At 38.8% G+C, this 23,714-nt stretch overlaps 2 protein-coding genes across 3 annotated transcripts in view; both read left to right on the forward strand.

Moving 5' to 3' along the window:
* hepacam2.L (HEPACAM family member 2 L homeolog) overlaps nt 1–3,332 on the forward strand; it is a 36,343-nt gene extending 33,011 nt beyond the window's left edge. The window contains exon 10 of the mRNA XM_018267312.2: nt 1,432–3,332. Coding sequence (XP_018122801.1) covers nt 1,432–1,435 — 4 coding nt within the window. The 3' untranslated portion in view covers nt 1,436–3,332. The remainder of the gene's footprint in view (nt 1–1,431) is intronic.
* An 11,451-nt stretch (nt 3,333–14,783) lies between these two features.
* Nucleotides 14,784–23,714, forward strand: part of vps50.L (VPS50 EARP/GARPII complex subunit L homeolog) — a 123,911-nt gene continuing 114,980 nt past the window's right edge. Inside the window, exons 1-2 of one of the 2 annotated variants that reach the window (XM_018267314.2) lie at nt 14,784–14,941; nt 21,275–21,343. In XM_018267314.2, coding sequence (XP_018122803.1) covers nt 14,909–14,941; nt 21,275–21,343 — 102 coding nt within the window. In that variant the 5' untranslated portion in view covers nt 14,784–14,908. Of the gene's footprint in view, nt 14,942–18,723; nt 18,925–21,274; nt 21,344–23,714 lie in introns of those variants that run through there. The other variant, XM_018267313.2, reaches the window with a different exon arrangement.

The raw sequence follows: 23,714 nt of genomic DNA on the forward strand, positions 1-23,714 counted from the left end.
ATCAAGCAGGGTTTCCGCAATGATTGCTCAAGCTGATTGGCCCCTAAAGGTTCACTCTCTTCATTGTGTTATGGTGTTTGTATTAGAGCAGATCTAAAGTCATGTCCATGATAGTGGCACACCTCCTGCGTTTATTTAAAAACAGCTTTGTGTATTTTGTGAAGGGCGGGAGTTGTGTCACTATTACACATTGTTTGTTTTGTTTTACCAGCAAAAAAACAGAGAAGCGTGGGCGTGTATCGGTGTAAAATAGAAGCACCTAGGATAACTTATTGAATACTGACCTTTCAAGCATTACTGAGCTTCAGGGTTGGTGGCTTGCAAGTGTCAGCCAGAGGGAAGTTATGTATCAGCATACCCTTCCAATAGCCATAGTTTAAAGATAATATAGATTTACATATGGTAGTGTAACTATTTTTATGCCGCCAGTATTAGTTTTACAGAGCCAACATATTCGACAACACTTTACAGATATAGATTATACATCATTCACATGAGTCCTACCCCAGTGGCACTTATAATATTAAGTTCCCTAGCACCTAAGGGCCCGGTGTGATCAGGGGGCCCATCTATCTTTTTTCATGAATTATTTCTGTTTTCTTTTCATATTTATTATTATTTTTTGAGCTGCTGGGTTCAGTCTGGTGCACCTGTTGGGTGAAAAAGACAGGGCGCATGCATGTGTGCGTCCGGATATGTGCGGATCCAGTGATAGAGAGCTCGGCTGCATGCATTCGGACCCATCAGTAGCTTAGAAGGGGGCCCTGTTTGGATGTAGCCTAGAGGCCCCACATCTCATTAATCTGCCTCTGCCTATCACACAAATACACATGATATTAACAAGGAGCCAGTTAACCGTCCTGTATATTGTTGACGTGTGGGAGGAAACTGTCAAACAAACATGGGGGAGGGAAACATACTAGTGATGTGCGGGCCGACCCGATACCAGCGGGACCCGCTCTGCTCCTCGTGGGTGGCGGGCTGGTACGGGTTGAGCTCTTCTTCTGCTTTCCCCACCCGCCACCTTCAAATGCCGGCTTCCGACTTCCGATTTTATAGTCTCGCGTCTGCTCGCCCCACCCCTTTTGTGACGTCATCGACGGGGCATGTCTATAAAAAGCCCCCGGAAGCGCGGGTGCGGGCGGGCACAGGCTGGAGCAGGGTGGGTTAGGGTCAGGTGCGGGTCAGGAAAACCCTGACCCGCACATCACTAATACAAACACCTTGCAAATACAGTAAGTACCCAGGCTAGCAATCAATATTGGGAGAAAGAAACTGTTTAAATAAGGGTTCTTAGGCTTCTGCAACATAACTGTGTACAAAAAACTATATGGTATATATCTAAACAATCCATATATTGCTAAAATATATTGCCAAAATTAAATTATGTATTATCTGTACATTAAACTTATAAAAAATATTGTTTTGCAGGTGAAGGAAATTCTCAGCTTTGAATGGACATGATGCTGCACGGAGCTAAATGTCCCTGTGGCCCCCACTATCAATAGAATTTCCAGTTAAATACCTCAATGGTGGAGCAGCACAGTGAATCCCACATGTGAAATAGTTGGAGCAAATAAGTGTTCTACGGTAGTACAATCATATGTTTACAAAGGGAAAAGATGGAGCATAACAATAATATCCCAGGAATATCCCAGTTGTAGTCTGGATCAGCATGTCACCAGGCAGTTAGGGAGGATTATTGAGCTCACTAACCTAAAAACCAGCAGGCGCCTTACTCTTCAGACCTGAGGTGTCCTGCATTGATTCATTTCAAGATTATTATGGGCATTAATTTGCAATGATTGCTTGGCTAATAATTAATACCTTTAATTTTAAATGTTTAAAAAATTTTGTTTTGTTTTTGAAGTCCCAAGACAAATATCTAATGAAAAACATTAGAATTTGGACAGTTATAAAAATTTACAGAAGATTGTCCAATGTGCACTTACATCATACCTCCCAACTGTCCCGTTTTTCGCGGGACAGTCACGATTTTGGCACCTCAACCTGCAGTCCCAAGTTTTTTACTGAAATGTCCCGACTTTATCTCCTGCACTGAACAGCCAGAAAAATATACAAAGTTTCTATCTTAATTGGCTTTTGGCAGAGAGCCCCAAATAGATTCTTAGATATATTTGTAACAATTTAAGATAAGCAAAGAAGCAATTGTAACCATTTAAGATAAGCAGCAGTGAAGTGGTTTTACCCGACCCGCCCGACCCAGAGGGGGCAGGGTCCCACGGGTATCAAGCCGGACATCACTTATAAGCAGGTCTTTTGGGGATACTGATTGCAGCTTAAAGGGCAATGCACCGTCATTAGCAAAGCTGTAATAACACATAAAAACACAGAGATGTGTTCAAATTTTAATAACCTGCCAAATTTTGTAAAATTTCCAAAATGTTGGGAGGTATGCTTACCGTATATGTTTGTAAAATTTGTATTTGTAGCTTTCCCCTCCCATGCTGTTTATACATTCCATCTCTCCCAGCCCCAGTAGGGTTATCAGATTATTTATAGAATCAGGGACACTTCTAATTGCTGGGTTTAAATTATATGCAACCCATGCCATCCTTCTAGCTGGATTTTCAAGAGGAGTCTATTTTTTTATTTGCCCTGGTAACCTTGCCAAACAGTACCAACCATTTTTCTCCATTGTGGTACGGCAAAATTGGAAGAGATGGAATGAATCCCTGTATTCTTGATATGGAAAAAAAAGAATAAACCAGGAATTACATTGTGACAGCCAGTATATTCTTGCTGGGCTCTAGTGGCCTCTTCCCATTATTAGTCTATTCATTGTCAATTCTTTGAATTTATATTTAATAAAAATGTCTAACAATTACATATGCAGATATGAGATCTGTCATCCAGAAAGGTCCAAAAAAACAACAAAGCAAGTTTCCATTGTATATAGTTTAAAATGTTTATTATTTAACTAATAAGCCTTTAACTAATAAATGTATATTTAACTAATAAGCCTTTTATTATTTATTAAACAGTGCCTTATACTTAAATTAAATAAGATAGGATAAATCTGCATTAATAGCAAAACAAATGCATTCTTTTAAATATTTAATCTTCTGCAGATTTTAAACTTGGCCTCCCAGGTTATAGAAAGACCTCCATCCTAAAAATCCTGCTTCTTAAGTTTTCTGGATAACTGATCCCATAGGTGTCCTATAATTTAACAAGACATTGAATAACTTTCAAAGGAATAGATACTGTATGTTTTTGGCAATATTGTGTAACAATGTTTAAAAGGCAATGTTAAAACAAGAACTTTTGTTCTATTTTGTAAGAGCTTTATAAATAATTGTAGTAATATATTAAAGTAAAGAAATTGTAGTTTTTTTTCCCAATTCAATTTGAATGTCCTGAATTATGATATGCCCTGTTCCACATCATGATGAGGCATAAAGGGATTCTGTTTTTTTTTCTTTTCAAAATGCTTTTCAAAATAATCAGTTAATAGTGCTGCTCCAACAGAATACTTCAATTAAATCCATTTTTCAAAAGAGTAAACAGATTTTTTAATATTTAATTTTGAAATCTGACATGGAGTTAGACATGTTGTTAGTTTCCCAGGTGCCCTCAGTCATGTGACGTGTGCTCTGATAAACTTTAGTCATTCTTTACTGCTGCACTGCAAGTTGGAGTGATATCACCCCCCCTAGCAACCCATCAACAGAACAATGGGAATGTAACCAGATAACAGCTCTCTGAAATGCTCCCATGCCCCCAGCACTCAATAGTAAAAATCCAAGTTTGAGTAACCCAAGTCGCAATTCCTTCAGTTACATTACAGGGGAACGCTACAAAAACATAACTTGAACTTTTTGAAAAGTAAACATAATTTCAAGCAACTTTGCAATATACATCATTTAAAAAATATGCAGACTTTTAATGATTTGCAATGTTTTCTGACACTTCCCTAAGCCTAGCACCTGCTCTCCTGCTGATCTCTCTGACTACTTTGCTGGGCTGGCTGACTACTCTTACTTTGTATCAAAAGAAGATGTCCTCAGCCTGCATCCTCCAAACCCCACAATACCCTGCACACATGATTCAATAAGGAACGGAACATCACAGTGCAATGCATTTTGGGTTATGTAGTTCCTGAATGTTGTCTGTAAACTGTGGAGAAGTTGTTACAATTTGTAACATCACTGTTAATCCCTGTCAGGATTTCAAATGATGCAGAAAGAGAAGAACTGTTATACAGATGGATTTCAGCATAGAAAATGGCATTTATTCATAATATTTGAAGAAACAGGTAACTGTGATGGGTATATTAGGAGTTTCTGTGTTATGTGGGCCTCTTTAATAAATTTTGGTTTGGAAGCTGGAGTTCCCCTTTAAATAGTAGAAACAATAACTTATCTGAAAACAGTTCCATTGTGAAGTGCTGGCTCTTTCATGAAAACATGACTCGCAAAATGATCTGAGATGGCTGCCTACACATCAATATTACAGCTCAAAAAATGTGTTGGTTTTATATGGAGTACATTACTTGTAAACCCCAATTTGTCCCTATGAAGACCAAGTTGGAATGTGGCATATCTGCTTATGTGGCATATCTGCTAATGCATTGACCTTCTGCATCTATATTTGAGATTGAGTGCAGTCAGTGTCAGACTGGGGGGCACAGGGCCCACTGGGCCATAGCCGGGCCCCCCAGCTGCAAGCACTCTCTGCTTCACCCAAGCCAAACCCCCCTCTAGACCCCCATCCCAAGCGCAACCCCCCCTCTGGCTCCCCACTCTTACCTATTCTTTCCTGTGGAAGTGGCCAGCGAGGGCGGGGCAGCATTGGAGATACAGAGAAAGGTAGGGATAGTCCAGGTCAGTGCTTAAAGTAGGGAGCTGGTCTGGGCTGGGGTTTTTTTTCCAGGTGCCCCGCTGGCCCAGTCTGACCCTGAGTGCAATAGTAGAAAAACTTAAATTTTCCCTTTGGAACAGCTGAGGTTCATAAAAAGGGATATCAAATGAAAATCATATCCAAGACCAAATCAAACACCCTGACATTATAAGAAGTGGCAGAGATTCTGTCATATATAGATTGATATAGGGTATGTCTTAGATATTAGAACTAAGGCCCTTAACTGCTTCCCTATGTTCCTTTTAATTGTTTTGCTTTTGAAGAACATGCTTGTTGTTCAACTAGGCCAATGAGGCAATTTGGTCTGTAGATTTTACAGAGCAGCAAGTCCAGGGTTTACAGGTTTCTCTAGATCAGGTTCCTTGACCCATCATTTGGGGGGTTACTACAAACTGTGTCTGAAGAGGTCCTAAATTTAGTAAACCTTGGCTCAAACACATGTTTATAAATTTGTATCATTTTAGAAACAATATTGTTGGAAGATTAGAAATTCCACAATGTCCACCATTTCTTACATCTTACATCGTGTACAGTATCTTATTTTTGTCCTGATCAGGAAATTATCAAATTGAATTAAACCTGAGCCTATCTATACTTTCTTTATAATACACTTCGTCCTGCTAATTTTACATAGGCACCAATTTTTATAAATAAAATTAAGTATATAAAAATAAGTATCACTTTGTGTGTTACTGAATCAATATTCTCCAGAAGGTTCTAAGTCACAGCCTACTTCATTTTAGTTGTGGGATACAAAAGAGTAAATCATTAGGCCTCCAAAAAAAAAAGACACTGACAGGACAGGTCAAAATGAGTGAGAATTAATGAGTAATCAGACCAAATAACAAAGATCCCCAAAAAGGAAATGAATGGGACTAGCTGAGGAGTATCTAGTAGAGTTAAGTCTAAAGCAACTGGACTATCTGAGTTTTATTGAAAAGGAATCACCACTTACCCAAGAGGCTTCTTCAGTTCTAAATTAAACTGCAGAAGCCGATCGGATGAGAAGTAAAATGTTCCAGTTGCTTTAGACAGTGTCCGACTGGCAGGGATACCAGGAAAACTCCCGTCAGTGGGCCCTCATGCTGCTAAATATTTGACCTATTTCCTGGTCATTCCTTATTTCTATGAAAACAAAGAGGCTTAATAGATGGAATAATAGATTATAGTATGTAAAGAAAAGAGACTAGGAGAATAGAGGTTGAGTGAGGAGAGGAAGAATAATAGTACTGAGAGTGGGCCCCCGATCTAAGGTTTTTTGGTGGGCCCCTGGTAATGTTTTTGGGTGGGCCTCTGGTGTTCCAGTTCTGACTCTGGCTTTAGACTTAAAGGAACAGTAACACCAAAAAATTCAAGTGTTTTAACATGTACATGTAGGGGCACATTTACTAAACTCGAGTGAAGGATTTGAATATAAAAAACTTCGAATTTCAAAGTATTTTTTTGGGTACTTCGACCATCGAATAGGCTTCTACGACCTTCGACTTTGATTCGAACTAAAAATTGTTCTACTATTCGATAGTCGAAGTACTGTCTCTTTAAAAAAAACTTCGACTACATACTTCCCCATCACTTTGCTAAGCTTTTTTTTGATCGAAGAAAAATTATTTAAAATCGATTAAAATCCTTCGATTAGTTTGATTCAAAGGATTTTATCGTTCAATCGAACTATTTTTACTTCGATCAATCGATCGAAGGATTTGCTCTAAATCCTTTGAAATCGAAGGATTTAACTTCGAGGGTCGAATTTGAGGGTTAATTAACCCTCGATATTCGACCCTTGATAAATGTGCCCCGTAGTTTTGCCCTGCACTGGTAAAACTGATGTGTTTGCTTCAGAAACACTACTATAGTTTATATAAACAAGCTGCTGAGTAGCAATGGCAGAAACTGGAAAAAAGCTATCTGGCACAGGTTAAATAGTGGATAACAGATAACACCATTATGTTCTACAGAGCTTATCTTCTATCTGCTGTGTAACCTGAGCCTTTTCTCCTTTGAATGGCTGCCCCCATTGTGACACAGAAGCTTAATTATATAAACAATAGTAGTGTTTCTGAAGCAAACACAGCAGTTTTACTAGCGCAGGACAAAACTGCATTATATTTTCATTACTGTAAAACAATTTCATTTTTTGATGTTACTGTGCCTTTAACTCTATTAGATACTGTATATCATGATGTGGATGAATGAAAATCTCAATAGACATAGATAAGGAGTAGTTAAAATGTAATCCATGCACACAAAGAGCAATTTAGTGAGCACCTATAGTTATTTGTACATGACTAAGATACATATTTTTCTGAATTTGATGAGGAATATAGCTTGATTTCTCTAGTAGGTGTTATACAGGGGTCTGACTCAGTATGTCTAAAATATTTTAAAAATAAAGAAAAATAATACCCCGTATTTCCCCAAATGATAGAATTCTATACAGGTTGATGAATTAGTGTGTATGATGATTAATAACAATTGATTAAATTAAACCATTTAATTGACCCTCCAAATCAATTGCTACAGAATTAGTTGAATGTTATTAAGGAATGTGTGTTTTAACCAATAAATAAAGAATTATAAGAAAAAAGTATGCTTATCATTCTTATATTAATGAAAAGTGCTCTGTGCTTATACCAAAAGGTGATTAAACCACCAACTCAATTAATGCTACATTGATTTAACCAATAAATTACTAAAACAAATAAATAAATGATGCTGCTCAATACATGTCTCTCTTGTATTTAAGGAAAGTGCTTTGTGCTTTTATCAGAGGAGAATAAATACATATAAACTCAAGTCCCCCCCTCTATAAAGTGACAGATATCATTTGATTAAATTGGTTAAAAATTAAAGTAACTTTGTGCTATAAAAAGTAGTTGATCCAATCAAATTCAATAGACCTCTTGCTCAAATTCATTGAAAACAGAATGAAAAAATGTCATAGAAGGTGGAGCTGTCCCATAAGATCTATCTCAATATTTGCTAACTATGGTGTAATGTTGTTCTATCCATTTCTGTGATGTTAAATGTTCATTTTTATATGCATTAGCAGCTTAGCACTGGAGTAATGAGAAAGGTTATGAACACAGGAAGGGGAAGTGCAAACAGTGTGGAGAGAGCCAGGAATAAAGCTGACTTCTACCCTGCAGTCTGGCATCTCTGTGTGCATTCTTCCAGTTCCACAACACCCAGCACTGGGATATCACATATGGGACACCACAAAGATGGAGAAGTCAGAGTACCAAGGACTGTGGTCACAGTTATTAACTTCCCTATCTGTTGTTTTATGGCCGACTTCCCTAAAAAATCACAAATCCAAGATCCCCTAGGAGCAGAAAGGAGAAGGAAATATGAGACAATGAAAAAACCAAGCCGATTTGATAAACCCAGAATTGCTAACTAAATTGGGATTCATCAGATCTTCTGAATAAGGAACTGAATAGTCAAAATATTTCCTGGAAATGTTTCTAATTATTTCCCACACAGTGTTCTAAGTGCTTTATTGTCTTTATTGTTTTTATTTTTTTCATGTATTTATTTCTTTTTCTTTGTTCTAATGTAATTTTTATTTATGATCTTTTGTTAGATCTGTATTGCTCTTGGTTTGTCCTTGAGGAGCATAATTTGCTATTGTATCTTTGTGCTTTTACATTCAATTTTTGGAATTTCATTTATGTACTGCTTCAGTATTGACTTGTTTATGAATAATAATAAATATAATAATAAAAATGAAATGAAAAAACCAAGCCGTTACACGGTTAAAAACCAGAATGCATGTTGCTAAAAGCAAAAAGCGTTAAAGGAATTGTTCAGTGTAAAAATAAAACTGGGTAAATAGACAGGCTGAGCAAAATATTTTTTTTTTCTAATATAGTTAGTGTAATGTATAAAGGCTGGAGTGACTGGATGTGTAACATAATAGCCAGATCACTACTTCCTGCTTTTCAGCTCTCTTGGTTTCCACTGATTGGTTACCAGGCAGTAACCAATCAGTGATTTGAGGGGGGACCACATGGGTCATAACTGTTGCTTTTGAATCTGAGCTGAATGCTGAGGATCAATTGCAAACTCACTGAACAGATATGTACCATGTGTCCCCCCTTCAAGTCGCTGACTAGCTCAGAGTTATAGAGCTGAAAAGCAGGAAGTAGTGTTCTGGCTATTATGTTAGACATCCAGTCACTCCAGTCTTTATACATTACATTTTTGGCTAACTAACTGTATTAGAAACATTTTTTATTTTGCACAGGCTATCTATTCACCCAGTTTTTATTTTTACACTGAACAATTCCTTTAAGGTGTAGAGCTCAAAAGATAAATCATTTTATCATTGTGCTGAAGCACGTTTTGCTAAAGCTTTTTCAAGGCAATGTGCTATCCTTCGACGCCGACTATTTAAGACTTCCGTGTATGACATCACCAGATCCCTAAAACTCTTATGTGAACAGAGAGTGGTGGAATTTCCCTCTGGTTACGTATGACTAGCTTTATTTCACATTCTGACAAACACAATATGCCTCTTAGCCATGTACAACAAGCTCCTCCAGCTCCATACCTCAAATAGCAATAATAGCATAGTGTACTGAAGATAAATATTATGGTTTTTACTTGTTTCTAGGTTTTTTTTTACTTCCCTCTACCCTTCTTTTTAAATTAATAAATAAATATCAGATAGCAAAATACATCAATTATCCAAATGAAATAAAATAATGAACTATGATACATACAGTTTGCCAATATTAAGCAAAAAGGGTACTCTATATGGACATAGAGCAGGCATTAGGTGTGCAGGCCTCCAGGCAGACTTGTTAAAATTCAAAGTATATTTATTGAAGTACAAGGAGCATAAACAGCCTTACATGTTTCATGTTCTCAAAATAGCCTATTATTTAGGGGCAGATTTATCAAGGGTCGAATTTTAAGTAACTTCAAATTCGAATAAAAAAAGACCAATCAAAATTTATAGAAAAAAAAATAAAACATTTTTAACTACGGGTGAATAGGCTGTATTCGAATCGTTCAATCGAAGTTTTAGCGCATTTGATCGAATTCAAAACAAAGTATTTGCCCCAAAAAACTTTGATTCCACCAATTTGACTCCACATAGGTTCTAGGAGGTCCCCCATAGACTAAAACTGCAATTCGGCAGGTTTTAGATGGCGAATGGTCGAAGTCAAAGTTTTAAAGAGACAGTACATGATAATTTCGATATTCGAATAGTATTTTTGGCCTATTCAATAGTCGAAGTGCACAAAACTAGCTCGAAATTCAAATTTTTTTCTTCGAATTTTCACTTCGACCTTTGATAAATCTGTCAAGTGTTGCGAGAACATGAAATGCGTAAGGCTGTTTATGCTCCTTGTACTTCAATAAATATACTTTGAATTTCAACAAACCTGCCTGAGGACTGCACTGAGTGCCTTCTCTACAATGCAAATGTTATAGTCCTCTCCCCCAAGCTGGGACATTATATTTACCTTTTAGAATGGGTAATCTGTATTGGTTTCTTGAAAGAGCAATTTACATTTTAAGTAAAAAATATCTGAAAAGAAGAAGCAATAAAAAAAAAACCTCTCTTATCTTTTGACTCTTTCCTTATTGGAAGCTGAAAATCCTGTGTTTTTACCTTGAGATAAATAATATAAGGGCTATAAGTATTCTACTAAATGGATATTCCCATCAACTCACAATAGATTGAAACCACTTCACACATTTGCCACAGCACAAAGTACATCAGTGTGTACATCAGAAATTTGGGGTCCCATAGAAGTTATTTATATGGAGTCCCCCGTCAACAGACGTGAACAGTATGAACATTTTGGCCAAACTCCTTGTATGTGCTACACAAACGATAAACTAGCAGGTAGGTGCATGGATGTCCACAGAGGGGCAAGTAAGCTAAATATAATGGGGAAAGTTTAAAAATGTTTTGTGTGTTGCCAACTAAATTTAAAATCAATTTCTTGGAACTAGCTGGAGAAGTCAGGGTGGGGCAACTGTCCCCTCTTGCAGACATCCATGGGTAGGTGGGTTTTGCAAGGACAAATGGGCTTGATGGATGTATTTTTTTCATCCACAGCTACTATGATACAAACTCACAAATCATTTTACTGAAATGAAGGTGTGCAACTACCCAGGAACTATAAGAAGCCCAGGATGTCAAAATGTCTTGCACCCAGAGTTTAGGGGTTGAATTATCTTTCTGTGGGGCCCAATAACTGGCAATTTCACTGCTGAATAGTTCACGTAGAAGATAGCTCATACCATTCAGTAAATAGATCTTAATATAAACAGTTGATATGACTCTATAATAAGTAGTTCATATAAATAGTTCTGTTAATGTGCTAATAAGTCAACCAATTCAATGAGGGCCAGTGGAGCTCACTCCAAATTTAAAACCAACACACTTACCTGCCCCTCTCACACTGCTCTGTGATATCTTTACTTGATACCCAAGTACGTAAGTTTCTACAAAAGTAATGTAAGTTTTTCCCTAAGTTACATAAATTGCATACATTAAGGGCCAATGATCTTGCTGTAACGCCCAATAACTGGCCATTCTATCTCTGTTCATGTAGGTAATAGTTCATATCAAGAGATCCCCTTATAAACAGCTGATATTACTCTATAATACTTAAAAGCCATGAATATCTTGTAAATTATATCCTTATAAACGGTGAGTTCTGATGTCATCATTTATAAACGGTGAGTTCTGATGTCATTTCTGTCACATGACTCAAGGAAACGTGTGTATTATAATAAATAAAGTGCCCCCAGTTGCAAAATATGAGGATATTAGAAGTTACTTCGGAGTTCCATGACCTTTTAAAAACACTCGTGGTTTTTATATGGTCATGGAACTTCACGGTAACTTATAATATCCTTATATTTTACAAGAGGGGGTACTTTATTCACTAAAAAATTTGTGGCAAACTGTACTGGCCATCAATAAATTAAATAAATTTAACTGACCTCCAATGAACTGACTGACATATTAGCACATTAATTAATTAATTGTTTTAACTATTTATATGAGTGACTTATACAGTAACATCAGCTGTTTATATTGGGATCTCTTACTGAATTATATGAGCTATCTCCTATATGAACTTTACAGCAGTGGAATGACTAGTTATTGGGCACCACAACAAGATCATTGTGGCTCTAAATATACACAATTTACACGACTTATGGAAAAACATATGTTACTTTTGTAGACAATGGCAACGCATAGCAGGTAGGGGCAGGCAGGTGTGTAGGGTTTAAACTTGGGGCAAACTCCCAGATGTACCATCCATAGTGTGGAGGAAATCTTTACTGCTTTAACTCCAAATGCTCTAGCAATACCTCTGTAGGAAATGTGGGGAGCACAAACCTGTAATAGAACAGCCTCCACTTACTTCTACCATAGTCTCCCTCAGTCTGAGTTAGATTCCAGTACCCACCAGAAACCTTAGACCAAGGGATCAAGCTATGTTTGCATTTTTCCTGACTCAGCCTCTTTATTTACTCATACAGAAATGAAAAATGGCCAAAATATAGACATACAAGGCCACATGGTGGTTAAGAAGGAGGATCCACGGACACCTGTGCCTACCAAGAGTTTTCCCAGTCTAGTTTGACTCTGGTCTCCCGAATGTATTGGTGGTCAGTGGTCCCTAGGGGGTGACACCTTTTGCCAGAAAACGTACCTTCCCCTACAGAAAAATGTGGGTCGTGGCATAAGGATATGGGTTGTAGAGCAGCCACCAGGGACAGAGAGGGAGCTGGGACAGGAAATTAAGGAAGATTGGGGTGAGCTAGGGGCAGAATAATCAGCTACTATTCAACCTCAGATGACACTGACTTCAGATAATACACCGGCAGAGGCTTCTAGCACCCCAACCTGGAAACTTTATAATATAAATATAAAAGTAACAAAAATAACATTAACACTAGACACCCTCCCTGCTACAAATGCAGCCTAAGGTTGATACAATTTAAATGGAATCACTCGATTTTGAAATGTATTGTGACTGGTTGCAGCATTTAGAGACTGCAGGTGAGGTGAATATGGTCTCACAGATCCCCCCTTGAACATGCATGAAATCAGTAACCCTGCAACCCACACTGTCAGAATTATAAATGGTGGCATTTATAATTCTGACAGTGTGGGTTGCAGGTGGGGCTCAGAGGAGGGATGGAGGGTCCTTAACAACAGGATCTGCTCCCCCTATTGGAACACCACTGCAGGTGACAGTTATCAGAAACTGCAAGTACTATTGCAGTGGTACCCAGGACTGTAATAGTTTAGCTTTAGGGAGGTTAATGTTTCTGGCTCATATTTTTCCACTGTATTGACAAATGTGAGTAGATTTAGCACTTTGAGGACTGCAAACCTCTCACCGGGAAATTATTTATGAACATTCAGGGCCGTCATCAGGGGGAACACAGAGGGTATAGCTGTATTGTGCCCCATGGTTTTTAAGCTTTAATTGGGGCCCAGCTGTCCTGCACTTCCCGGATTAGCTGGGCCCTACTAATGGAGCCAAAAGCCGCTGAATGGAACCACGATCCACCAAAGGGAGCCGAAAGCTGCCACAAGGAGCTGACGGTTGCGGCAAGGAACCAAAGAAGAGGAGAAGCCATTGAAAGGAGCCTGAAGAAGATCTTTAAAGGTAAGTTCCACTAAACAACAATGGTCTACTGAATGTCACGTGATTCAACAGGACCTGGGACTTGACAGTACTGAGCTCATCTCTGGGAATTGTAGTCCAGCTAGTGCAATTGCTGGGAATATTTAAAAGCGTTGAAGTGACTGTCAGTGAGTTATGACTGTGAAACATGTTCAGGTCCTCCCCCCCCTCCTACTTACTAGTGGTTTCTCCCTACTCGTCTCAGGTTCCTTGTTCCCAACCCGTCACAACTTTTCGTGTTACATCTTAGCAATATGTAATAAAAACAAATAAAAATGAAGAAAGAGAGAAGAGAAGTAAAAGCTCAGTTAAAGTGGTGGTTCAGCTTTAAGTTAACTGCACATGCAGCACCCTCACAAGTTTAGTTATAAGAAGCCATTCAAGTTAAAAAAACACACTTGACCGGCCCACTTTTTTTAAACCCCTGACCACCACTTTTTTAAAACTTTTATGGGGGACCTGACCCCCAATTTTTTTTTTACTTTTAAGTGGGCTGGTCACGTGTGTTTTTCTAACATACAGGGGGACCCTGGCCACCAATGTTATTTTTTTATCTTGAATGGCTTCTTATAACTAAACTTGTGAGGGTGCTGCATGTGCAGTTAACTTAAAGCTGAACCACCACTTTAACTGAGCTTTTACTTCCCTATTTCTTCATTTTTATTTGTTTTTATTACATATTGCTAAGATGTAACACGCAAAGTTGTGAACATGCATTACACATTCCTCTTAATGAACTAAGCCCCCTGCTGAAGTGTTTGAGGAATGGCTGGTGGTGCAGCTGAACTACAACTCTCTACTGTGTCTGTGACAATCTTAAAGCAAACTGTGACGGGTTGGGAACAATAGTAAAGAACCCAAAAAAGAAAGAAGCAGCAGCAGCAGCAGCGGAAACATGAGACGAGTGGGGAGAAACCACTAGTAAGCAGTAGGGGGGGGGAGGATCTGAACATGTTTCACAGTCATAACTCACTGACAGTCACTTCAGTTCTTTTAAATATTCTCACTGCTCCTTTGTATGCACCAGCCACCCAACAGCCTCACTCTCCAGCTCTCGCAGTCACCTACAGATTTGCAATTCCTTCCTCAGAGTTGTCTACATGGCTCTGTTGACATGCTTGTGAGCAGTGCATGCTGGTTAATGTGGTTCACTTCAAAGACCTCCTCCCCTGCAATTGCACTAGCTGGACTACAATTCCCAGAGATGAGCTCGGTACTGTCAAGTCCCAGTTCCTGTTGAATCACGTGACATTCAGTATGGCTGCTCGTTGGCTGTAGCTGAATAGAGTGTAGAATTGTCTGATCTTTATGCTTTCTAACCTGCTGGAGGGAAGAACAGTGTCGGGTCGGACATGCAGAAGATCAAGTCACTAATGACCCGCCAGGTATGGGCTGCTCTGCGGGGGGAGAATATCATGCAGGGACAGTGCCTGGCCTGGGAACACAGGGAGCCATTCAGCAGATACAGTATGTAAAGGGCTAGTTCATCTGTGTTCTGATAAAAAGGTGTGAGTCACTTGGAATCCCTTCCTGACACTGCTGTTTTACACAAGGAACATGCATTACACATTCCTCTTACTGAACTAAGCCCCCTGCTGAAGTGTTTGAGGAGAGGCTGGTGGTGCAGCTGAACTACAACTCTCTCTGTACTGTGTCTGTGACAATCTTAAAACAAACTGGGCACCAGTGATCCTTAAAGGGGTTGTTCACCTTTGAGATAACCTTTAGTATGATGTAGAGAGTCATATTCTGAGATAATTTGCAATTTGTTTTAATTTGTTTTATCATTGAAGGTTTTTTGAGTTATTTAGCTTTTTATTCAGCAGCTCTTCAATTTGCATTTTAAGCAGTCTGGTAACTAGGGGCCATATTACCCTAGCAACCATGCACCAATTTGAATAAGAGACTGAAATATGAATAGGATACGGTCTGAATAGAAGGATCAGTGATAAAAAGTAACAATAACAATACATGTGTAGCTTTACAGAGCATTTGTTTTTTTGAGAAGGGGACAGCGACGCTCCATTTGAAAGCTGCAAAGAATCAGAAGAAAATGACAAATAACTATAAAACTATAATAAATAATGAAAACCAATTGAGAAGTTGCTTAGAATGGATTAACTATGAGTAGAATGTTTATTGAACAGCCAAATAAAGCATTTGAGCTACTTCCATAATGTGCGATATTGATGAGGCAATTAGATTCTACAGTACAGATATGACAGGTGTTTCAGTTGTGCTCATACACCAGCACAAGATAGGAAATAGAATGACATGAAGGTTTATTTCACCTTTGTATAATGGATCCCCTCCAGCGATAGTGTCCCAGCGATTAATACACCCCGGGGTCCCTTTCCAGCTGTGGCCCTACACTAGGAAGGTGTCACCTGGGAAGTACTAATTTCACACTGCTTTACTAGCTAGCCCTGTCTGTCTGACACTTCTTGAGTGTTCTATTGCAGGAGCTATCACTTACTTAATTTTATTCACTGGGTTCCAATTTCAATGACGTGTTGACTAAAAGCTCAGTTAAAGTGGTGGTTCAGCTTTAAGTTAACTGCACATGCAGCACCCTCACAAGTTTAGTTATAAGAAGCCAATCAAGTTAAAAAAAAAATAACATTGGTGGCCAGGGTCTCCCTAAATGTTAGAAAAACACTCGTGACCAGACCACTTTTTTTAAACCCCTGGCCACCAATTTTTTAAAAACTGTTATGGAGGACCCTGACGGCCAATTTTTTTTTTACTTTTAAGTGGGCTGGTCACGTGTGTTTTTCTAACATTCAGGGAGACCCTGGCCACCAATGTTATTTTTTTTTAACTTGAATGGCTTCTTATAACTAAACTTGTGAGGGTGCTGCATGTACAGTTAACTTAAAGCCGAACCACCACTTTAACTGAGCTTTTACTTCTCTTCTCTCTTTCTTCATTTTTATTAGTTTTTATTACATATTGCTAAGATGTAACACAAAAAGTTGTGACGGGTTGGGAACAATAGTAAAGAACCCAAGAAAGAAAGAAGCAGCAGCGGGAACATGAGACGAGTGGGGAGAAACCACTAGTAAGCAGGAGGGGGGGGACCTGAACATGTTTCACAGTCATAATTTACTGACAGTCACTTCAGTGTGTCTTATTCAAATCAGTGCATGGTTGCTAGGGTAATATGGGCCCTAGTTACAAGACTGCTTAAAATGCAAATTGAAGAGCTGCTGAATAAAAAGCTAAATAACTCAAAAAACCTTCAATGATAAAAAAATGAAAACAATTTGCAAATTATCTCAGAATATCACTCTCTACATCATACTAAAGGTTATCTCAAAGGTGAACGACCACTTTAAGGATCACTGGTGCCCAGTTTGTTTTAAGATTGTCACAGACACAGTACAGAGAGAGTTGTAGTTCAGCTGCACCACCAGCCTTTCCTCAAACACTTCAGCAGGGGGCTTAGTTCAGTAAGAGGAATGTGTAATGCATGTTCCTTGTGTAAAACAGCAGTGACCGTCACAATATTTCGTGTTACATCTCAGCAATATGTAATAAAAACAAATAAAAATGAAGAAAGAGAGAAGAGAAGTAAAAGCTCAGTTAAAGAGGTGGTTCAGCTTTAAGTTAACTGCACATGCAGCACCCTCACAAGTTTAGTTATAAGAAGCCATTCAAGTTAAAAAAAAAAAAAAATAACATTGGTGGCCAGGGTCCCCCTATATGTTAGAAAAACACACGTGACCAGCCCACTTAAAAGTAAAAAAATATTGGGGGTCAGGGTCCCCCATGAAAATTAGAAAATATTGGCGGCCAGTGTTTTTCCCTCCAGCAGGTTAGAAAGCATAAAGATCAGACAAATCTACACTCTATTCAACTACAGCCAGCGAGTAGCCATACTGAATGTCACGTGATTCAACAGGAACTGGGACTTGACAGTACTGAGCTCATCTCTGGGAATTGTAGTCCAGCTAGTGCAATTGCAGGGGAGGAGGTCTTTGAAGTGAACCACATTAACCAGCATGCACTGCTCACAAGCCTGTCAACAGAGCCATGTAGACAACTCTGAGGAAGGAATTGTAAATGTGTAGGTGACTGCGAGAGCTGGAGAGTGAGGCTGTTGGGTGGCTGGTGCATACAAAGGCACAGTGGGAATATTTAAAAGCACTGAAGTGACTGTCTGCGAGTTATGACTGTGAAACATGTTCAGATCTTCCCCCCTCCTGCTTACTAGTGGTTTCTCCCCACTCGTCTCATGTTCCCGCTGCTGCTTCTTTCTTTCTTGGGTTCTTTACTATTGTTCCCGACCCGTCAGAACTTTTCGTGTTACATCTTAGCAATATGTAATAAAAACAAATAAAAATGAAGAAAGAGAGAAGTAAAATCTCAGTTAAAGTGGTGGTTCAGCTTTAAGTTAACTGCACATGCAGCACCCTCACAAGTTTAGTTATAAGAAGCCATTCAAGTTAAAAAAAAATAACATTGGTGGCCAGGGTCCCCCTGTATGTTAGAAAAAGACATGTGACCAGCCCACTTTTTTTAAACCCCTGGCCACCAATTTTTTTAAACTTTTATGGGGGACCCTGGCCCCAATTTTTTCTTTACTTTTAAGTGGGCTGGTCACATGTTTTTCTAACATATAGGGGGACCCTGGCCACCAATGTTATTTTTTTTTTAACTTGAATGGCTTCTTATAACTAAACTTGTGAGGTTGCTGCATGTGCAGTTAACTTAAAGCTGAACCACCACTTTAACTGAGCTTTTACTTCTCTTCTCTCTTTCTTCATTTTTCTTCGTTTTTATTACATATTGCTGAGATGTAACACGAAAAGTTCTGACGGTTTGGGAACAATAGTAAAGAACTCAAGAAAGAAAGAAGCAGCAGCAGCAGCGGGAACATGAGACGAGTGGGGAGAAACCACTAGTAAGCAGGAGGGGGGGGGGACCTGAACATGTTTCACAGTCATAACTCACTGACAGTCACTTCAGTTCTTTTAAATATTCCCACTGCTCCTTTGTATGCACCAGCCACCCAACAGCCTCACTCTCCAGCTCTCGCAGTCACCTACACATTTACAATTCCTTCCTCAGAGATGTCTACATGGCTCTGTTGACAGGCTTGTGAGCAGTGCATGCTGGTTAATGTGGTTCACTTCAAAGACCTCCTCTCCTGCAATTGCATTGGCTGGACTACAATTCCCACAGATGAGCTAGGTATTGTCAACTCCCAGTTCCTGTTGAATCACGTGACATTCAGTATGGCTGCTCGCTGGCTGTAGCTGAATAGAGTGTAGAATTGTCTGATCTTTATGCTTTCTAACCTGCTGGAGGGAAGAACAGTGTCCAGTCTGACATGCAGAAGATCAAGTCACTAATGACCCGCCAGGTATGGGCTGCTCTGCGGGGGGAGAATATCATGCAGGGACAGTGTGGGTAGGAAGCCTGGCCTGGGAACACAGGGAGCCTGTCAGTGGGGAAATTGGCTCTGCAGATACTGAGTACTGATTATACTGGCAATCAGCAAGACTTAAAGTAAATTAATAAATGTACAGTATAATGTTTCATTCATGTAAGTGTATCTTATGGCTTCCTGTGTTCCTATTATTAGTTTGTGTAGACATTGCTATTCCCACATTCAGCAGATACAGTATGTAAAGGGCTAGTTCATCTGTGTTCTGATAAAAAGGTGTGTGTCACTTGGAATCCCTTCCTGACACTGCTGTTTTACACAAGGAACATGCATTACACATTCCTCTTACTGACCTAAGCCCCCTGCTAAAGTGTTTGAGGAAAGGCTGGTGGTGCAGCTGAACTACAACTCTCTCTGTACTGTGTCTGTGACAATCTTAAAACAAACTGGTCACCAGTAATCCTTAAAGGGGTTGCTCACCTTTGAGATAACCTTTAGTATGATGTAGAGAGTGATATTTGGAGATAATTTGCAATTTGTTTTAATTTGTTTTATCATTGAAGGTTTTTTGTTATTTAGCTTTTTATTCAGCAGCTCTTCAATCTGCATTTTAAGCAGTCTGGTAACTAGGGTCCATATTACCCTAGCAACCAACACTGATTTGAATAAGAAACTGGAATATGAATAGGATTTTATTCACAGGATTCCATGCCCGATTTTAGCTTATTTATTAAAAAAAGACCCTTTAATTGGATTGCGGAAAACGCAATAAAATCGGGTGAAAACCCAAATCACTCAAATTTTCAGGCTTTTTCCGAATTGCATAAATTGTTTTGGCTTTTTTTCCCCAAATTGCTTGATTTTTTTTTTTGTCCAAAAACCCCAAAAAAAGTCTGATATTTTTTTAGCTAAACCTAGCGCAGACCACGAAAAGGTCAAATTGAGATAGGTGCCTTTCCCATTGACTTATACAGGACCTCGACAGTTCTGAGATGACGTTTTTTCGAATTCAGGCTTTTTGCAGCATCAGGGCATAATAAATTTGAGTTTTATAGTAAAAAGAAACTTGAATCTTTCAAAAGATAATTAATAAATAACCTCCTAAATGTGGGCTCTGTCACCTTGCAGCCATGCTGTGGGGGGGGGGGGGGTGTAAAAACTTTCCAGCAACAGATGAATTTTAATTTACTCTTTAAGTTTTTGATTTATTTCACATTTTAAACAATTTTGACCTTTTAATAACAGCCTTCCAGTTTTACAGCTCTCTTTAAAGGTCAAAATATCAGTTACCTTAAGGGGCAGATTTATCAAAGATCGAAGGCAAAATTCGAATTAAAAAAAATTCGAATTACGAGCTAATTTTTATGTACTTTGATTAGGGAATAGTCCAAATTCGATTCGAATTTGAAAAACATTAGAAAATTTGAATTTCGAAATTTATCATGTATTGTCTGTTTAAAAATTCGACTTCTACCATTCGCCATCTAAAACCTGCCGAATTGCTGTTTTAGACTATGGGGGACCTCCTAGAACCTATTTGGAGTCAATTAGTGGACTTTGAAAAATCAAAGTTTTTGTTGGGTGGGAAACTTTGAATCGTGCGATTCGAATGCGCTGTTACTTCGAAGTTTTTCAAATTCGAAATTCAACTCGTGATAAATCTGCCCCTAAATGTCTATGACATTTTTATGCAACTCTAGAATCAGCGAGCTGTAGGGTTGCTGAATAGAAAATACATATCAATTGAAAAATGTGCTCTGATGGTAACTCAGTAAGATTTTATTTTTTGGTTTTGTTCCCCTTGGTTGGAAAATTATTAATGATGTTGGTGCCCCTCCCCTTGCACAACTTAATGTAAATCCTAGGATGTTATGTGCTAATACTTATATGTAATATGATATTATCAAAATCCTATAAAAAGAATGTGTTGGGAAAAAAGTACTACTGACCACTTCAAATAGACATAAATATATATTTTTTAAATATTTTCATGGGCTTCACGTCACTTCTGCCTCTACTGGTGCAGCACGGCCTATATGGTGCATTGGCAGATGATATTTTCTAGCACCCTTGGAAGTCGCTGGCTTAGAATGAAGTGTTTTTGGATTAAATTCATTATGGCAGTTTCTCCCTCCTTTTTCACTGTTTTATAGTTATTATCTCCCAATTAGAAATATGAGATTTTAAATACACAGTGAGGATGCAGGTGACACTTTACAAATACTTTACTATACTTTCTATTAAGAAAAGTTTGTCGTATTCTATCTATGAAAATGTTTCATCTCTTTTTATATTTCCAACTGTTTTCTTTTTTTTTTTTTTAAAGGGCTCTAAAAGTCCACAGGACAGTTTCCATGACCTTAGTCCAATTGAGAACTTGCGGACGCCTACAAAGGTGAGCATTCATAGGTTTTACCATACTCCTCTGCTCAAGACTTTTTACCATTCTCCTTTATACTCTGTTTTTGACTTAAAGTGATAATGACACCTCTAGTGTTGTGCTTAGATGTCTACTTTGATGGCAATAATAACTTTTAATCACAAAATTACTGATGTAACCCCACAGTTTAGTAAAATATATTGTTTTAAAACACTCCACCTCCTCATATGGAGAAGGATACTACTTTCTGTAGGGCGCGAGTAACACTGCTTTCAGCCTCTCTTATCTCACAACCACTCATGCAAAAATGAAGACTCCTCTTTCTGAAAATCTCCTGTACCGCGGTGAATTGTTAATGTATAGTCACATACCTGAACATGAAAGGAAGCAGCAGCACTGTGATGAGGAGGCTGTAAACCCTGACCCTGTGTAGTATAAGCACACCACCATTTAACTGTGCTGACAGATTCTTCCTTTCAGTCAAGCATTTAACTTCCGGCCTTGCAGCTCTGATTGACAAGGCCCAAAGGACGATAAGAACGCGTCAGTGTCCGACACTCTCTTAAAGGAGAAGTGACCTATGTCCAATTTACATAGAAAGGAAGATGTTGTAAAGGACATTTAAAACCTGAGAAATGCCACTATGCCTTTAGGCTGGCCATACACAGCCTGAAAAAAAGCCGCCAACCCTGTCCCTCAAGACTGAGCCTGCAGCTTATTGGCCAGTGTATGAGGTATGCCATATTTAGCCGGCCAGGTGCCCTAGGCTAGGAAGCTTGCATGTGTGATGGTGGAGTGCACATACACACTGATGCTGGCTAAATGATCAAGAGTTGAGCAGGCAGCCAGGGGATGAGGGCCTGTAGTAGAGGTAAGCAGAGAAAAGAGGTACTCACTCTGCTTACCCCTAGTTCTGGCCCTGATATGGGACCTACAGAAGAGCCTTCCTGACTGTTATGTGGCCAAAAATCGGGCAGGTTGGAAAGCTCATTGCACAAGGAACTCATCAGAACATATCCAGCGGGTCTCTGTAGGCAGCACGATGGCGACACACTCTTAACACTCAAACTGTTCTACTGACAAACGGCACGGTTAACTTGTTTGCAGCACAAACATTTACACAGTTAAATTGGGTTGAAAAAAGACAAAGTCCATCAAGTTCAACCCCTCCAAATGAAAACCCAGCATCCATGCACACACCCCTCCATACTTTCACATAAATTCTATATACCCATACCTATACTAACTATAGAGTTTAGTATCACAATAGCCTTTGATATTATGTCTGTCCAAGAAATCATCCAAGCCATTCTTAAAGGCATTAACTGAATCAGCCATCACAACATCACCCGGCAGTGCATTCCACAACCTCACTGTCCTGACTGTGAAGAACCTCCTACGTTGCTTCAAATGAAAGTTCTTTTCTTCTAGTCTAAAGGGGAGGTAAAAAGGTCCCTGCTATTTGTTGAGGAAGCAAAATAATTTATATCTCAAAAACTGTCAAACAATTATCAAGCCATTTAATGGATTTCTATTAGCGACAGTTAAAGTTGGACTGCATGGTGGTAGTGGTGATGGGGGGGTATGTTCTATATTCTAGAGGGTTCTATATTTTTAATGAATATTGTCAAGCTACTGACATGTTTAAGCTCTGTGTACATATTCTGGGGTGCATCTGTCCCTTTTTGTGTGCTTTCAATCTTTAATCAAGGTGACAAGTTTGAAGTCCTGGATCATTGCTGCTATTGAGAAGCTCAAACTTAAGGCTGGTGCAATAAGTTCAATATATAAAAGATGGCATTTGTAGTCATATTTATATTTAGGGTTTAGTTCTCCTTTAAGCTGATGGGTAGACTTTTCACCCACATCGATAGGTGGCATCCGCTGCAAAAATGTTCTTTTCAGTGGTCTGTCCAAACTGCCTGCCGAGGGGCCACACTTTCATACCATATCACTTTTAGTTAGGTTAGTGGCTTGCTAACAAAAAAATATAACCAGAACCGGATTTGTTGGGGGGGGGGGGGTGACAGAATTTTCAATAGAGAGCAATGGCATACACTTCTCATTTTTAAAGGAAGGAAAACTGCTTTAGTTGTGCAAGTCTGCATCACAGATATTGGCATTCGCTTTTGTGTTATTAACTCATACTACAGGTATAAGACCTGTTCAGGGGTTTTCCAGATGACAGATCTTTCCATAATTTGGATCTTCATACTTTCCATCTACTAGAAAATTGTGTTAACATTATACAGACATGGGACCTGTTATCCAGAATGCTCAGGACCTGGGTTTTTTCCAGATAATGGATCTTTCCATAATTTGGATCTTCATACCTTACGTCTACTAGAAAATCATTTAAACATTAAATAAACCCAATAGGCTACTT

Source organism: Xenopus laevis, chromosome 6L (genome assembly GCF_017654675.1).
Source record: "Xenopus laevis strain J_2021 chromosome 6L, Xenopus_laevis_v10.1, whole genome shotgun sequence".
NCBI classification, from domain to species: Eukaryota; Metazoa; Chordata; class Amphibia; order Anura; family Pipidae; genus Xenopus; species Xenopus laevis.